General features: G+C 43.8%; 1 protein-coding gene and 1 long non-coding RNA gene across 6 annotated transcripts in view; one reads left to right on the forward strand and one right to left on the reverse strand.

Moving 5' to 3' along the window:
* The window catches only part of PTK2 (protein tyrosine kinase 2), a 205893-nt gene that overhangs the window by 127325 nt on the left and 60415 nt on the right, over nucleotides 1-18153 (forward strand). For all 5 annotated transcript variants that reach the window (XM_082045902.1, XM_082045900.1, XM_082045898.1 and 2 more), the window contains 5 exons: nucleotides 1232-1309; nucleotides 2260-2367; nucleotides 4634-4751; nucleotides 13433-13463; nucleotides 16651-16703. In XM_082045902.1, coding sequence (XP_081902028.1) covers nucleotides 1232-1309; nucleotides 2260-2367; nucleotides 4634-4751; nucleotides 13433-13463; nucleotides 16651-16703 — 388 coding nt within the window. The remainder of the gene's footprint in view (nucleotides 1-1231; nucleotides 1310-2259; nucleotides 2368-4633; nucleotides 4752-13432; nucleotides 13464-16650; nucleotides 16704-18153) is intronic.
* LOC309436619 overlaps nucleotides 1-18153 on the reverse strand; it is a 481462-nt gene that overhangs the window by 35232 nt on the left and 428077 nt on the right. The window lies entirely within an intron of this gene.

Below are 18153 nucleotides of genomic sequence, written 5' to 3' on the forward strand. Positions count from 1 at the left end.
AAGTTTCTTCTCAAATTTAAGTGGAACCTCCTGTGTTCCAGTTTGAACCCATTGCCCCTTGTCCTATCATTGGTTGTCACCGAGAAGAGCCTGGCTCCATCCTGCTGACACTCACCCTTTATATATCTGTAACCATGAATGAGGTCACCCCTCAGTGTCCTCTTGTCCAGCTCCAGAGCCCCAGCTCCCTCAGCCTTTCCTCCCACGGGAGATGCTCCACTCCCTTCAGCATCTTGGTTGCCCTGCGCTGGACTCTCTCCAGCAGTTCCCTGTCCTGCTGGAACTGAGGGGCCACAACTGGACACAATATTCCAGGTGTGGTCTCCCCAGGGCAGAGTAGAGGGGCAGGAGAACCTCTCTGACCTACTGACCACCCCCTTCTAACCCACCCCAGGTACCATTGGCTTCCTGGCCACAAGGGCCCAGTGCTGGCTTATGGTCACCCTGCTGGCCCCCAGGACCCCCAGGTCCCTTTCCCCTACACTGCTCTATAATATGTCATTCCCCAACTTATACTGGAACCTGGGGTTGTTCTTCCCAGATACAAGACTCTACACTTGCCCTTGTTACATTTCATTCAATTTTTCCCCGCCCAACTCTCCAGCCTGTCCAGGTCTCTGATGGCAGCACAGCCTCTGGCGTATCAGTCCTTGTGTTTCATTAACAACAAAATATTTTGATTCTATTTAGAGCTTTCTCAGTTGACTGTTTAAAAAGCACCGTTCGTTAGTAGGGTAAGAACTGTACGTGATTAAATAGTTTTATTGGTGCTTTGTTTGTGAAAGTTACCTGAGGAAATGGGGCTTCTTGGCTTCTTCTGTTGATCAGTTTTGCCCTGGTGCCTTTTAAAATCTACCAATGTCAAGCAAATTTTGAGCAAGGGCATTAAGTCTGCAAGCTTTGTGAATACAAAGTAGAAAATAGAACATGAATATCACTGTCCACCAGAAGAGGAAATATAGGAAATATATAGTTCTCATGTAGACCTCAGATAAAACCCATGGAAACGCATTTTGAGTAGCACACATCCCCGGAAACCCGTCATGAGGAGTTGCTACTTATAGAATTACTTGTTTTTCATGTTATTAATTTAAAATGTTTGAGGAGTTTGTGACAGCTTGTAGAGATGAATTACTGAAGGCTGTAGTTGTAACGGTGGAGATGGGGTTCCACAGCGAGGTCTTGTCTTCCTATTGAAACTTTGTCCTGTCTTTCTCCTCCCATTCTGAAGTCGAGCTGGATTATTTCAGTGGAGCTGGCGATCGGCCCTGAAGAAGGAATCAGTTACCTGACGGACAAGGGTGCAAACGTGAGTCTCCTTGAGTCATTTTTCTCAATTAGTGTCTTAACATCCATTGTCCTGTTGTGAATTGAAGGGAATGACCCGTCTGTTCTTTGAGTTAAGCACAGAACAGCTGGGAAATTCAGTATATACAGCTGTTATTCGGGTGTTAACTCACGACACTGTCAGCGTTAGCGCTGAATTTGTTGGCTTTTGTACCCAGTGAAGTCCTTGCTTGTGGAATTTGAAGCGTAAGTGGTGACTTTTTAACAATCAAACGTGCAAATTTATTCTAAATTATTCTCCCGTTTCTTAGGGAGAATAAATGAAGAACTTGTTTAATCAGTTGGTGCGTAGCGGTTGTGCAGTCGTTGCTGGCTGATTTGCTTTATTTCATATCCTTAACACCCTTTTCATTACCTGATACTGACTCTATTACAATATTTCCTGCACAACTTTGTAGCGGAAGGAACTTATATTCAGGTTCTTGTAGCAAAATCTGTGGGACCTTTACAATCTTGACTTGAATTGAGCCCATGTCCAACTAATATTGACATTAATTCAAGGGTGGCGTGAAGGTTTGGAGATCAGGAATACGTAACCGGTGAAAAATGTACCTTTTACAACAGGCCAGAGGAATGTTAAGTGTGCCCGGAGTGCAAATACCGAGTGTAAACCTGTTGAGTTTTCCGTCTTGACCTCCAAGAGGTTGTTTCCACAATGTACTTCAGTGTGTGCCTGGAGTTACTCAACAGTGACCTCTGTAGGCAAACCTGGCTTGGTTTAATTTGCAAATCATGTAGATATTTGGATATATATATATCATAAAACTGTAAAGACACAGAGGAACAAGTTTCTACAAGTGTAGCTTGGAGAGCGAAGCCTACACGTGCTTTTGTAATAGCAGGAATAAAGGCAAAGTGTTTTTTTCTTGTCATTTTGAACTGTTCTCCACTTTTTCCATTGCCTTTCTGCAGCCGACTCATCTCGCAGACTTTAATCAGGTGCAAACAATTCAATATTCAAACAGCGAAGACAAGGACAGGAAAGGGATGTTGCAACTCAAGATAGCGGGTGCGCCTGAGGTACGATACGACCATTACTGGCTTTGGGTTTCCTGGGAAGGGTTGGAGATTATTATACTCTTAACGAAGATATCCTCTATATTGTGATTTCATTCTGGCATGTAACATCATCCTGGGTTTTTCTATGTTGTACTAAAAGTAAACTCAGTTTTGCATGCGCGTGTTTAAACTCGGCATTGCTTATGTGTGAGTGTGTACCAAGATTTCGGTTGTTGGTAAACTCGCTCGCTCCTCCTGTAATTACATTATAGTTCAATATTTTGCGTTCTGAGCATTCTGCAGTCGTTTGATTTTTCTCGTTCTTTAGGGGAAAGGGAAGTTGAGTGTGAGTTGAGTTGAGTGTCATCATACTAGTCAGATTTTCTGGGGTCTTAAAATACGGTAAGATCATTACATGTCTTAGGTTTTACATCCGGTGCTCATACACTTTAGTAAAAGAGACTTAATTTAAAAATACTAAATGCAGCTGAAAAGTTACATATGTATATGATGCTCTGTACCAAAGAGGAAAATGAACCACTTTAATTTTGTGAAAAGGGGAAATATGAAAGAGGGAAAATTTGTTCCCTCAGATGATGTGGAGGCAAAGCTGGGAGTGAAATAAAATATTTCCCTTGGTCCAAACCAGGCACTGTGCTGGAGAAGTGCTGGGGCAGGTTGGCAAATCTGTGCTGAGCGTGATGAATGTTGGTGCTATTACAATTAATACCTTGTCCGTATGTCTCTCGTCTCCTTTTCCACTGTCTTTTCAATCTTTTTTGAAATTGGTAAGGTTACTTTTTAGGGCAAAGAATAAATTACAGAATCCCAGAATGTCAGGGATTGGAAGGGACCTGGAAAGCTCATCCAGTGCAATCCCCCCATGGAGCAGGAACACCCAGATGAGGTTACACAGGAAGGTGTCCAGGCGGGTTGGAATGTCTGCACAGAAGGAGACTCCACAACCCCCCTGGGCAGCCTGGGCCAGGCTCTGCCACCCTCACCAGGAAGAAGTTTCTTCTCAAATTTAAGTGGAACCTTTTGTGTTCCAGTTTGTACCCATTGCTCCTTGTCCTATCATTGATTGTCACCGAGAAGAGCCTGGCTCCATCCTCCTGACACTCACCCTTTATATATTGATCGCCACGAATGAGGTCACCCCTCAGTCTCCTCTCCTCCAGCTCCAGAGCCCCAGCTCCCTCAGCCTTTCCTCACACGGGAGATGCTCCACTCCCTTCAGCATCTTTGTTGCCCTGCGCTGGACTCTCTCCAGCAGTTCCCTGTCCTGCTGGAACTGAGGGGCCACAACTGGACACAATATTCCAGGTGTGGTCTCCCCAGGGCAGAGTAGAGGGGCAGGAGAACCTCTCTGACCTACTGACCACCCCCTTCTAACCCACCCCAGGTACCATTGGCTTCCTGGCCACAAGGGCCCAGTGCTGGCTCATGGTCACCCTGCTGTCCCCAGGACCCCCAGGTCCCTTTCCCCTACACTGCTCTCCAACAGCTCGTTCCCCAACTTATACTGGAACCTGGGGTTGTTCTGCCCAGATACAAGACTCTACACTTGCCCTTGTTCTATTTCATTCAATTTTTCCCCGCCCAACTCTCCAGCCTGTCCAGGTCTCTGATGGCAGCACAGCCTCTGCCGTGTCAGCCACTCCTCCCAGCTTGGTGTCATCAGCAAACTTGCTGACAGTCACTCTATTCCCTCGTCCAAATCATTGATGAATATATTGAATAGTACAGGCCCAGCACTGCCCCCTGAGGCACTGCACTGGATACAGGCCTCAACTGGACTCTGCCCCATTGACCACGACTCTCTGGCTTCTTCCCTTCAGCCAGTTCACAGTCACCTCACCACCCGATCGTCCAGACCACACTCCCTCAGTTTAGCTGTGAGGATGCTGTGGGAGACTGTGTCAAATTGCTGTAAAAGGGTGGAAAAAAGATGCCACCCATGTGAGAATTGTCATAATTATAGCCGTAAAAGTCATAGAAGTTGTAATGAAGAGTTGTTGAGTGAAAGTTTAGCTGGCGGCCTCTTAATAAATCCAGATTAATGTTACATCTAGTTGGAGGGTTTTATCAGCCGTGCTTTCTAAACCTCACATTTTCCATTTGCTACATAAAAGGTGAAGCAAAAACCGCACCGTTCTTTGCTCGCCCGCGTTTCTCTGTTCACCGCGCGTGCCGAGTTGTGGCGCGATGACTCAGCCGCTCTGCTCAGCGCTTGCAACCGCAATAAAACCTCTTTGTTGGTGCCGTGTTTGTTTCCCCTCTGTAGCCTCTGACAGTGACAGCACCGTCACTGACCATTGCGGAGAACATGGCTGACCTGATAGACGGGTATTGCCGACTGGTGAACGGGGCGACGCAATCCTTTATCATCCGGCCGCAGAAAGGTAAGGAGGTGTTTAGTGCTAATACATATATTTACTGATGGATTATTTTGTATTTGAATTGAAGACATGAGATATCAGCAAAAACCTCGCTTGGAGGCTCTTTTCTATCAGGGAGGAACCATGAGGTGTTTTTGTGGCACGAAACACTGATAGTGAATGTTACGCTGTCACAATCACTTAATGGCTGGTAATTTAGACTAGTTTTCAGTAATCACTGCTTTACACTCCTCTAAACTTAAGTAGCAGTTATAGATAAATTGTAATTAAAAGCACTCCTAACAAGGAGGTGTTATCTTGAGGTGTGATTCCCTAATAAATAAGTAGAAACTCAGTGGTTGGTTAGAATGCATTTTGATACAGTTCTGACTAGTGATAGTTATTGGAAATTTCTGCCTTCCTCCTGGATACTAAAAATGTCTCTGGGTTTATTTTTATAACTTTAAGAGAAGTCTCGTGAGCCTTTCTCATAAAATAGAACTAAAGAAGATGCGTTTTGTAGTGTCGATCGGTTGTTTCCGTAGCAACCCACAAGCGGTGAGACGAGGATGCAGGTACACCTAACTTTAATGAGAGGACTTTAATTACATTTCATTAGTATTTCTAATTTCAACCAGCTTTAACTATTGGAAAACACCCAAGCAAAGCTGCTTAGGAATGTGCTAATCTTTAATTCTGGAAAACAATTCACCATTTCTGGTGTCTAAAACAATAAGCTCTTTCCCTATTTGTAATATAAGAAGCACACAAACCGTTCCAGCATCTCTCCAGTGTGAAGCTGATTCTCTTTTTAGCCATAATATTTTTGCTCCTCTGTGGCGTGTTTTTCCCTAGTCTGTAGTTGTTCAAATGGGGGGATGTTACTGATGTAGTTTGGATCTTTCACAGCTCCACAGAGAGAAAAATGCAAAACCTTGAAACTCGGACATTCAGGAATGAAGAAATGGGACTTAGGGTGTTAGATGTTTTGAATTAGATGGTTTAAATTAGTCTTAAATTTGCATGTTTGTTCGTTATTTCTGCCCCTTAGCATGTGTGACTGACTTAGCTCCAACAGAAGCTGCTTTGTTAAATTTGCATTAGTCATGCAGCCGTATCCCCAACCAAAGGAAAATCTCCCTCAACACAAACTCAGCTTTTCCAGCCAACCTGATGCACAGCTCGTTGGTGAAAAGCCACTGGCACTAAGGTTTGACACCAGAACGATAAGCTAGCAACAGTGATAGTAGAATCACAGAATCATTTTGGTTGGAAAAGACCTTTAGGATCATTGAGTCCAACTGTTAACCCAACACTGTCAGGTCTCTAACCCATGTCCCTAAGAACTTCATCTATGTGTCTTTTAAACCCCTCCAGGGATGGTGACTCCACCACTGCCCTGGGCAGCCTGTTCCAATGCCCGACAGCCCTTTCTGCAAAGAGGTTTTCCCTACTATCCAATCTGAAAATAAAACAGGCAGCACAAACCAAGTTTTTCACTCCGTTAGTCTCACCTGTACCTGTGAGCGATTGCCATGTGCCTCCTCTTCTCTGAAAAGCCATGCTTTGGAGTTTGTTACAATCCCTGTTATTCAATCCCAGTGCTTTCTAATACCCAGTGGATTGACTTTTTCTGCCTGAACTGTAGTAGCCAAAGTTGAGCTGTTAAAAATTTTTCATATATTAGAGTCATTTAATCATTTTGATGGAAGAGACCATCAGGATCATCAAGTCCAACCATTAACCTAACCCTGGAACTAACCCATGTCCTTAAGAACTTCATCTAAATGTCTTTTAAACCCCTCCAGGGATGGAGACTCCACCACTGCCCTGGGCAGCCTGTTCCAATGCCTGACAATCTTTTCTGTGAAGAATTTCTTCCTAATATCCAATCTAAACCTCCCGTGGTGCAACTTGAGGCCATTTCCTCTCATCCTGTCACTTGTTCCTTGGAGAAGAGACCAACCCCCTCCATGCTCCAAGCTCCTTTCAGGCAGTTCAGAGATCAGAAGGTCTCCCCTCAGCTCCTGTTCTCCAGCTGAACCCCCCAGGTCCCTCAGCCGCTCCCATCACACTTGTGCACAATCTTAACACGTTACCTGTCCCCACCTCTCAGCTGTTCTGAGTTAATGGGCAGCTCTGACCCTGCCCTATGCTCTTTAGAGGCACATGTGTTCAGTTCTTGCAGTCTCATCTCTGTTCATCCTGTGTACAAGCTTCCAGTGCTGGGCATGGTGGCATCAATTATGTGTTTCTGTTTCTCAGCCCTGCTCTGCTCTTCTTACCCAGACATGGAATCATTTGCATTTATCATGGAACCATTTTGGTTGGAAAAGACCTTTAAAATCATCAAGTCTGACTGATAACACAGCCAAGTCCACCACAAATCCATGTCCCTAAGAACCTCATCTATGCATCTTTTCAACCCCTCCAGGGATGGTGACTCCACCACTGCCCTGTCCAGCCTGTTCCAATGCCTGACAACCCTTGTGTAATAGGAAAGTCGAAAATACCTCAATATATCCATCAGAAAAGTTGTTCAGCTACTACTTACGTGACCAGGACTATGATTCAAAGAATCATAGAGTCACTTTGGCTGGAAAAGACCCTCAAGAGCATCAAGGCCAACCATTAACCCAACACTGACACTAAGCCATGTCCCTAAAAGCCTCATTTATGCATCTTTTAGACACCACAAGCTTATACCACGTGTTTTCCCCACAAATTCACGTTCAAAACCAAAGTCTCCACAGGGTTTACCATGTCCTCTTCAGTACTTACTTCTTCCACGGTGCGTAGAAGCAACCACCATCTCACATTAGCAGGACACATGGGGCCTGACTTATTGCTGCTCTAAGTCGCAATAAGAATTGACCCAGTCTCTTTGCACTTTCTAATTCTTTTCTGACCTGCCTTCCTTATTGTTTATGTCTTCCAAGCTCACTAAGCTCTATTGAGGGTACGATCTCTGATTTTGCTGTGATTTGTTCGGTACTGGGCACAGCTGTGCCTTGCAGTGTGGTTTGCCGGTAGGCACGAATGCAGAATAAATCAATGCTTTTAATGGAGTGTGTTCATTTGTGTGATATTCTTACTGGTGTGTTTTAACACAGAGCAAATGAGCGGTGATTGAGTTAAAGGAACGTTAAATAGAGCTCTGGTAACGCTCCTCCTCAGGCAAACATTAAGACAATCCCTCCAGTTAAAACAAATTGTGGGGCTCTTTTGCCTGAGGTTTCTTGGGTTTGAAGTTCAGAGCCATACACAACATGTTAATTAAACATTTCATAGAGGAGCTGGCCCCACCATGAACTGCATTCCCAGCTCCCTCCTACCGTGAGCTTTGATTATACACAGCACATTGAAACAAATCATGTAGCAACTCTCCATCCAACAGATGGGATTTCTCCTCTCTTGGAGCTTCCCCATCCCCTCTTTGTTGTAAATTTACATATTCATTGCAAGTGTCCTCATAAATTATCATTCTTGATTACTAAAACAACCTGCGTTTTTGTGATATTATGTGTCTCGCTATCTGTTAATAATCCAGTTTTTCTTAATTTGCCGAGAGCACTCAGTAGTGTTTAAGACCTGGGCAGTGTTTGGCATATTTCCATTCAGTTTGTTTTATTTTTCACAAATATTTTGGTATATAGGTCCCTTTAGACCAATATGGAAACTTTAAACTTAATAGTTATGTTTCCATTATCAAACTTAACTCTTACAGGCAAAAAGCATAGATAGAAATATAAACTGATATTACAGAGGGTTTTACTGATTGGACTATGCACTAAGTAGCTTTCCTGTGATCTGAGTTCAGTGGCTGAATTTTCTGTCTATTAATCACTTTAAACAAGATTTATAGGTAATGCAAAATTCTCAAAAGTCTTACAAAAGGATAAAAAGACTCTGGAAAAAAAAAAACAAACACCTGAACAACAGCAATAGTTACCTGATTCATTTCTTTATACCAGAACCCACCTCTACATTGAAACGTTCCTTTGAATCTAAAGGGATTATAGCTGGATGAAAACTCGGAATTTTGAGTTTCAGAACACCAACATTTAATAGTTTATGATGTTCTCCAAATAAGTGTTTTCTCTTTTCACACAAATTGTGAAGACCATTTTCGTTTAGCGGAATGGCAACATACGTTCTAATTATGACAATACTGTCATTGCTTTGACTAATTTGACCCCTCACTGATTTTGCTTTCACGGTAATTTCCGTCAGGTGAGGACAGTTTACATTGTGGTAAATCAAAATACTTGAGAGTATTTCCCATCTCCTGAAGCCAGGGGTTAGAGGAACGTAAAATGACAGTACAATGAGGAGGTGAGAGCCTGGCCCACGTTGCCCAGAGAGGTGGTGGATGAACCATCCCTGGAGACATCCCAGGCCAGGCTGGACGGGGCTCTGAGCAACCTGAGCTGGTGAAGATGTCCCTGCTCATGGCAGGGGGGAACTGGGTGAGCTTTAAAGGTCCTTTCCAACCCAGACTACACCATGATTCCATATACACAATAGAACTCCTTTCCTTGACCATCACCACTTTACGATGACAAATTCCCAACACCGGCATCCAAGCTCCCCACAATTATTGCACTCTCTGGAATTCTCCAGTCTTGACTTTTGGCCCCGACCTCTTCCAGTTACTGGTGTTGCCTTGAACTCCTGAAGCCTCACGTTGGGCACCAAAAAGGTGTTTTAGCCCTGGATGGTGGGCAACCTCGCTGCTCCTCAGCAGGTCAGGGGGAGAAAAATAGGATGAAGAAATCCATGGTTTGAGATCATGGAATGGTTTGGGTTGGAAAGGACCTTCAAAGCTCACCCAGTGCCACCCCTGCCATGAGCAGGAACATCTTCACCAGCTCAGGTTGCTCAGAGCCCCGTCCAGCCTGGCCTGGGATGTCTCCAGGGATGGGGTGGAGATAAAATCAGGGAGGACACTTACTAATGATCAAAACAGACTTGGTTGGGGGAAAATTAATTTATTACCAAGTATAATAGTTTGGGTAGTGAGAAACAAAAGTAAAGGAGCAACTTTCCGCCCATCTTTCCCAGCTGTGTCCAGCACCCACAGAGGCCCCTGCGGTGCCTGGGCATGGACACCCCAATACAATCGTGCATACGTCGTTTTTCAATTGACTACAGAACTGTGCAAAATGTTGTGGGTTTCAACATGTGAAAAACAACATATGCTTTTCCTGGGATGCTCTTAGTAATAAATCTTTACTTCAGACCTACAAGGGTACTAATGAATGCTTCATGTTTTGTCGGGGATATAAGCTGTAAGTAGATTAATGCAGTTTTTGGAAGCAGTGCCTGAAGTGAGCAGCTTGGATTCAGAGAGTGTGGAGGCTCCTGGAAGGTGATAGAACCAGAGAATGGTTTGGGTTGGAAAGGAACTTAAAGCTCATCTATCTAATCCAAACCCTGCCATGAGCAGGGGAATCTTCACCAGCTCAGGTTGCTCAGAGCCCCGTCCAGCCTGGCCTGGGATGTCTCCAGGGATGGGGCATCCACCACCTCTCTGGGCAACCTGGGCCAGGCTCTCACCACCCTCATGGGGAAGAATTTCTTCCATATAACTGATCCAAATCTCCCCTCTTTCAGTTCAAAGCCATCACCCCTTGTCAGTTCACTGCATGCCCTTATAAAAAGTCCCTCTCCAGCTTTCTTGTAGGTCCCCTTTATGTACTGAAAGGCCAAAATAAGGTCTCCCTGGAACCTTCTCTTCAGACTGAACATGCCAACTCTCTCAGACCCCCCCCAGCAGAGCTGTTCCAGCCCTCTGACCATCGTCATTCCCTCTGGACTTGATCCAGTAGATCCATGTGCTTATGTTGGGGTCCCAGATCAGCCCCCAGCACTGCAGGGGGGTCCCATGCTCTCCCTGCTCCTCCCCAGGGCTGAACCTGCGTCATCTGCATCTCCCGCCCATCACCCCAGTTCTGTTCAGCGCACAACAACGCGTTCCTCACAGAATCCCAGAATGTCAGGGGTTGGAAGGGACCTGGAAAGCTCATCCAGTGCAATCCCCCCATGGAGCAGGAACACCCAGATGAGGTTACACAGGAAGGTGTCCAGGCGGGTTGGAATGTCTGCACAGAAGGAGACTCCACAACCTCCCTGGGCAGCCTGGGCCAGGCTCTGCCACCCACACCATGAAGAAGTTTCTTCTCAAATTTAAGTGGAACCTTTTGTGTTCCAGTTTGAACCCATTACTCCTTGTCCTGTCATTGGCTGTCACCGAGAAGAGCCTGGCTCCATCCTCCTGACACTCACCCTTTATATATCTGTAACCATGAATGAGGTCACCCCTCAGTCTCCTCTTGTCCAGCTCCAGAGCCCCAGCTCCCTCAGCCTTTCCTCACACGGGAGATGCTCCACTCCCTTCAGCATCTTTGTTGCCCTGCGCTGGACTCTCTCCAGCAGTTCCCTGTCCTGCTGGAACTGAGGGGCAGGAGAACCTCTCTGACCTACTGACCACCCCCTTCTCATCCACCCCAGGTACCATTGGCTTCCTGGCCACAAGGGCCCAGTGCTGGCTCATGCTCATCCTGCTGGCCCCAGGACCCCCAGGCCACTCCTCTGCCACTAACGCCAACAAAATCAGTTGTGCCTCCTGGAATTTGGCCGCGGACATCTAAAAGGAAGAGGATCAGAAATAATGATTATTTAGTTAGGTTGGATCCATGCGCGCTCTTTGTTTTTCTAACCAGTCTGGAAACAAACATTCTTTTAACTTGGGTCGGAGTCTGTTTTTCTCAGTCCATCCCCATCTTTTCCTTTCACCGTTTTCCATCCATCTTCAATTCCTTGCACCCTTGTCGGCCTTTACTTGTTAACTGTATCCTACTACTGCTCCTCAACTAACTGTGTAATACTTGTATTTGCATTCTCCTTATCTCACCAAACATGTAGAACAGGTTTACTATAAAGATGGAATCAGTTTTGTTGCGAGATGTTTTATGGCAACGCCTGATTTCTATTTCACATTGATAGGAGGCTGTTCAGTTAAGTTGGGACTTTCAGGAACACAATAAAAATCTCATTGTTAAGGAAATTCAGTACTGCACTTTCAAGTCAGATTTCATCTTTATTGCTTTTAGATCCTTTTTTTAAGAGGTTGGGGTTAGCATTTGTATGAGAGAAAAACAACCTGATCTGCAGCTGAGGTCGGTGCTTTAAACATATGAAGCATTGTGGCCCTCCAAGTGTTATAAAATCAGTGACTGATGTCTCTTAAGTCTGCAAATATGATACTGATGTGCTCCACACACAGAAAAACCCCTAGAGGAAATCCCAATTCCCTCTTTAGAATACAGTTTGAATAGGATGCAGTTAATATGCATGTTAAAAAGGAAGGGAAATTATTTTGAATAGCTGCTTGTTGATTGTGCGTCCGTTATCTTGATTGAAAAATAGGGGATGGTGAAGTTAAGCGTGCAGTTTAGTAAAGTCCTTTTAACACAGAGCTTTGTGTGTTAGTATCACTTTCTAAACCTTTAAAAACAACCAGACTGCGAGTGTGTTTCACCGGCAACACCTGCAATTCATCAGCAATATCTAAACCACTAAATCCATCGCCAAGTGTAGGAGCAGTGTTGGAATAACTGGCAGGAGCAGCGTGACGGTGTAAACTAGAGCACAGGATGCTGTCAGAAATAATGACTGAGCTGATGGAGAGATCAAGTGCAATTTAAGGTTCTTTAGGGCTTGTTTCACTTCTTTTCTGCACTTTCCTTGTTGACACCCCTGGTCAGGCAGATCCAAACAGCCCCAGGTTGGTGAGCCAAATGATGCTGTTCTGCCTTTGGACCGGAAAGGTGAAACTGTAGTTTGCTTCTTGTGATGTCTGGAAATTGCAGAAATTTTAACATAGGATGCGAACGTTACGTGATTTTGTGTAAGCAGCATATGTCACCATATTCTAAGTGTGGCTGCTGCGTTTTCCCTTGAGTCACTTTATCAGCGCTACAGTGATTGAGAGATTTAATCCCATTTTAATTGTCCACCTTCCCTGCATGTTTTGATCTAGCAGAAACTGTTGGTGTTTTACTAAAGGATTAGTAATGTCCCCGTCATCCTTCCCCATAGGAGACCAAGTGTCTCATCAAATCCAACAGGGAGCAGAAAACTCCAGTATGTGCATCTGCGCTTTTATACACAACACCATTATTGACGAAAGACTTGGAAAATAGTCTACAAAAAGCACATTTTGTCTTTGGCTACTAAGTATTACTATAGTCTAATCTCAACGTAATGTGAAATCAATATGATAAGTTACGTGCTTCAGTGATTTATTTCAGTCGTCTTACTTGGGAGACCGTATTGGCTTCAATTGTTTTATGTATATGGTAGCACTTAGCATATCTTGGGGATAAAAGCAAAGCACTTGTTACCAGAGAGATGAGATGCTGTCAGACTTTTTGCAGGTGATTTATTGGAGTTATTTGTTCCGAATAAAAAAGAACTTTTATGTTCTGTAGACGTTGTTCTCTCAGATAAGAGTTTGCCGAAAGGTCTGAGAAGTTGTGATAATATCCTGCTTTTAATAGATGTATAGAATGGGCTTTTGAATGGACATAAGTTTCCCTGAGAGACTGAGATGCTGATTGTTTCGGGCATCTATACATTGCACATCCAGAGAGGTTATTTGGAAACTGTAATTTAATCCTGTTTTCTTTTTGTTTACACAGAAGGTGAAAGAGCTTTACCATCGATACCAAAGTAAGTTTTACCCTTTCTTTTGTTATATATTAAAAGAAAAGAAAATGTTTTGAAAACTAGTTTTGCTTAAGCGATGCTTTAGGACCTTTTGTACGTGCTTAATGTTCATTGTTGCTGTTGCGTTGTAGGACAAATAGCAAGCGGGCATTTGCCACCATGGGGCATAAATGATTGACAGCAGCATGAAACTGTAAAGATACCAGAAATAAAATCTGGCAAAAAAAGTGCATAATCCATCGATCATATTTGACAGTAACAAGGGAAGGATGTTTTGGAAAAGACTTGACAAGGATCCAGGCTATTGATTTTGAGTGCATGAGTAAATTGAATTATAGGAGTGATGCTAAGCAGTTTTTGAATTGAGCTTCAATCTGTGAGTCTATGCTCTTGTTTTTCCTATTTCTCCCCATTTCTGCTTATGTGAAATACAGAAAAGGTGGTTTTTAACCTATCGTAAATCTATGTCACCTTTTATTAATAAAGATCTCTATAGTGAGGCCAATCTAAGTTGGGATCTCTAGGTTCATTGTAATAAAGAGTATTGCTTATGTAGCCAATATTTTTTAATCTCTATTTAAAGTATAGTAACGTAGGAAGATGCTTCTCTGGCAATAATTATGAATTTTTAGAAAATACTGATCTGTGTCAGGTAAATAGAGTTGCGTTTTTTCCTCTGGTTATTTTTATGGTGATACTGTGTCCAGGTGTGCTGAGACTCCTTATAACAATAAGAATTCTTACATAAAGTATGCTAAATTTACCTCTCTGCATTTTCTCCTTTCCAAGCTTTAAGGTAAACAAGATATTTCTAATTTAGAAATATATATATCAGTTTGAACTAAGAACCCTTATTGTTGGAGTTGGTGGTTGTCGCCCTTGAGCCTCATCAACCAGTATCACCAGGATCCAGCAGCAGGAGATAAAGCTGAAAAACCCAATGAAATTTAGCAGTTTATAGCATCTTATCTCACCCTTTTCTTTTGGGACACATGGCCTTGCTGGCTCTGACCTTACTCTATTTCTTCCATAATTCCTAGAAGGAGTCCAGAATTATTAAGTTTACAGTTATTGGGTGGAGTATAGAACTCGAGAAACCGGCCCCTTAGATACCAGTGGTTGCTTTTCCTTCACAGGTCCTGCTCCCATCCTCACTAACCAGGGAGTTTTATCATGATGCAGAACAAGTTAAAATGCAGGGAGGAAAAGGAAATTCAGTTTAAGGCTGGAAGCACTAAAATTGGTGAACTTCAGCATGCACTTCACAGAATCACAGAATGTCAGGGGTTGGAAGGGACCTGGAAAGCTCATCCAGTGCAATCCCCCCATGGAGCAGGAACACCCAGATGAGGTTACACAGGAAGGTGTCCAGGCGGGTTGGAATGTCTGCACAGAAGGAGACTCCACAACCTCCCTGGGCAGCCTGGGCCAGGCTCTGCCACCCTCACCAGGAAGAAGTTTCTTCTCATATTTAAGTGGAACCTTTTGTGTTCCAGTTTGAACCCATTGCCCCTTGTCCTATCATTGGTTGTCACCAAGAAGAGCCTGGCTCCATCCTCCTGACACTCCCCCTTTATATATCTGTAACCATGAATGAGGTCACCCCTCAGTCTCCTCTTGTCCAGCTCCAGAGCCCCAGCTCCCTCAGCCTTTCCTCACACGGGAGATGCTCCACTCCCTTCAGCATCTTTGTTGCCCTGCGCTGGACTCTCTCCAGCAGTTCCCTGTCCTGCTGGAACTGAGGGGCCACAACTGGACACAATATTCCAGGTGTGGTCTCCCCAGGGCAGAGTAGAGGGGCAGGAGAACCTCTCTGACCTACTGACCACCCCCTTCTAACCCACCCCAGGTACCATTGGCTTCCTGGCCACAAGGGCCCAGTGCTGGCTCATGGTCACCCTGCTGTCCCCAGGACCCCCAGGTCCCTTTCCCCTACACTGCTCTCTAATAGGTCGTTTTCAAACTTATACTGAAACCTGGGGTTGTTCTGCCCAGATACAAGACTCTACACTTGCCCTTGTTCTATTTCATTCAATTTTTCCCCGCCCAGCTCTCCATCCTGTCCAGGTCTCTGATGGCAGCACAGCCTCTGCCGTGTCAGCCACTCCTCCCAGCTTGGTGTCATCAGCAAACTTGCTGACAGTCACTCTATTCCCTCGTCCAAGTCATTGATGAATATATTGAATAGTACAGGCCCAGCACTGCCCCTGAGGCACTGCACTGGATACAGGCCTCAACTGGACTCTGCCCCATTGACCACGACTCTCTGGCTTCTTCCCTTCAGCCAGTTCACACTCCATCTCACCACCACATCCAGACTGCACTCCCTCAGTTTAGCTGTGAGGATGCTGTGGGAGACTGTGTCAAATTCCTTACACTTATGGAAGAGGAAAACTTTTCTTTACTTAAATAGATACAACTGAGAAACACAAAACAACTTTCCAAACACGTGAGGTTTATCCTTTTATTTCTAGGGATTTCTGGGCTAAAATAAGGTTTGAAGGAAAAGCTTCTTCCCATTTTTTGGGACACTTTACCAGAACTAAGTTTGTACATTTAAGTCAGTTTAAACAAGGGCACCTCATATGCTCTTATTGTGGAATGGGCTTTTATCAGATGTACAGCACTATTAGCAAACACCTTCTTCCATCTGGAAAGATTTGCCTTCACCAGATGAAATTCCAGATTTCTGAAAGCATGAAGTGCCATAATTTTGCTGTCTTACTATTAAAATTGTGTTTATTTATGTACCTGAAAAAAATCGGTATAATTAATTGGAATTTATGTTATTAATGAGCATTTACAGCTAACCACATTTATATTTGCTTTTTAAAAATTTACTCAATGTGCAAATCAATTTGAAATTGCACAGGGTAGGTTCATCTTACAGATGAAAACTCAATCCATACTTTATTTCCAGTAAATAACACAGAAAATAGAAGCACCATCAAACTATGTACATTGGCAAGGTATAGATGTTGGATCGTTACGCTAATTGAAACAGTGACGTTCTTCCTCCCCGGGATGGGTTGGAGATGGTAGATTCCTTTCTGGCTTTTCTCCCCCTCCAAAAGCCACAGTGGGAGATTCCTTGGCCCCGTTATTACTAATTCCCGGGTAGGATGAATTCCCAGCCTGTGCGCCCGTGAAGAATGTTCAGCATTCAGCGATTCCAACCTCTTTTTTCCAGGCTGGCCAACAATGAGAAGCAAGGAGTGAGGTCCCACACGGTCTCGGTGTCAGGTAAAACTCGTTATTTATTAAGACAATTATTGCATCTGTCCTATGTAGCATCGCTTGTGAGAGCAGCAGGATCCGTGCGGCAACACGAGAGCAAAATACTTCAAAGCTACTCATCAATATTTTCACTTACTTTTACAATGCAATAAAATATCGTGGGCTAGAACTTGAATTACCTGAGTACGTGTTAATTACGAAGGAGCAGCTTTGAAAAGCGAAAATAGGCAATTAAATATTAATCGTTGCTCTGCAGAAAGAAGAGACTTAATTGCTGGTTTTTGTAGCTGCTGTTTAGATCAAAGCATTTAATTTTTGCTATTGAAAATCGCAGGTTAATTGAAGGATGAGCATGTGAGGTAATACATGTTGTTTCTGTGGCTTTATAGGCTTCTAAGATTTCTATTAGTTACTTAGTGCCTTAGTAGAACACACATTTCTAATTCCTTCTGTATGATATTTATGAAGGAGATTTTCAGTGCAAAAGTGTGTTAATGTTGTGATATGCTCCTATGGATTACTAGTATTTGTCCCCAAACTTCAATATTGTGACCCAATGGAGTGTCCACAGCCCCACTTCAACGTTTACGCAGCTGCTTAGTGACGCATACACCAAAAAATGCCAGATTTCATACAAAAAGGAGGAAAGCTATGCAGAAGTTCAATGGATTTCCTTTTCAGATCCCTTTCCCCATCCCTGACCTTCTATCAAAGATGTTTGAGGTTTACCCCTTGGCATAGGAAGCCCAATGGACCTTGTGCAAGAAAATAGATGAGAGGATCTGGAATGAAAAGGTGTCTCAAGCTGCAGAGTGTAATGGAGCTTCAGCGGTTACTGTTACCTCTCAAATTACAGCTCTTGTGCCTCCGGTACCTGTCAAACAAGCGTGGGGGATGAGGTAGATAAGCACAAAGCGTGGTCAGCGTGTTTTCTTGATTCTTACTTATGTATCTGCTGCTTGATGCATTATATCCGATGCATTATATTTGTGCCTTAGAGTGCAAACTCTTTTGAAAGAGTGTTTGGATCTTAATGTAGGGAAGTTGGTTGTGATAACGTGTCACTCGTAAAGGTGGATGACGGGCAAATCGTTGCGCTTGATTCTTATTTTTGTACCACGTTACAAACCACCAGAAACACTGACATAATTTATTATTTGTTCTTAAGGGTTCTTCTTTTTAATAAGAACACTGATGGACTTTTGTGTGTTTGGTGATTTGGGTCTTTTTGCCCCTGAATCATCTGAAATGCACCGAGCGTGGCGTGGATGTCAGTATATTCAATTTTAAGCCATAGACAGGTTGTGGAGATGACGTTGAGTGATACGGGTTCTTCCTTGGGAGTTCCTTTCTATAAGAATCTTTGAGTCCCCAGAGGAATCCACTTGTAATAAATGAAGTAACATTTCATGTAGATGTGGAGAATTGTCACTCCTGTTGTCACAAATAACCGATG

The sequence above is a fragment of the Streptopelia decaocto genome (assembly GCF_964273445.1).
Source record: "Streptopelia decaocto genome assembly, chromosome: 2".
Taxonomy (NCBI): domain Eukaryota; kingdom Metazoa; phylum Chordata; class Aves; order Columbiformes; family Columbidae; genus Streptopelia; species Streptopelia decaocto.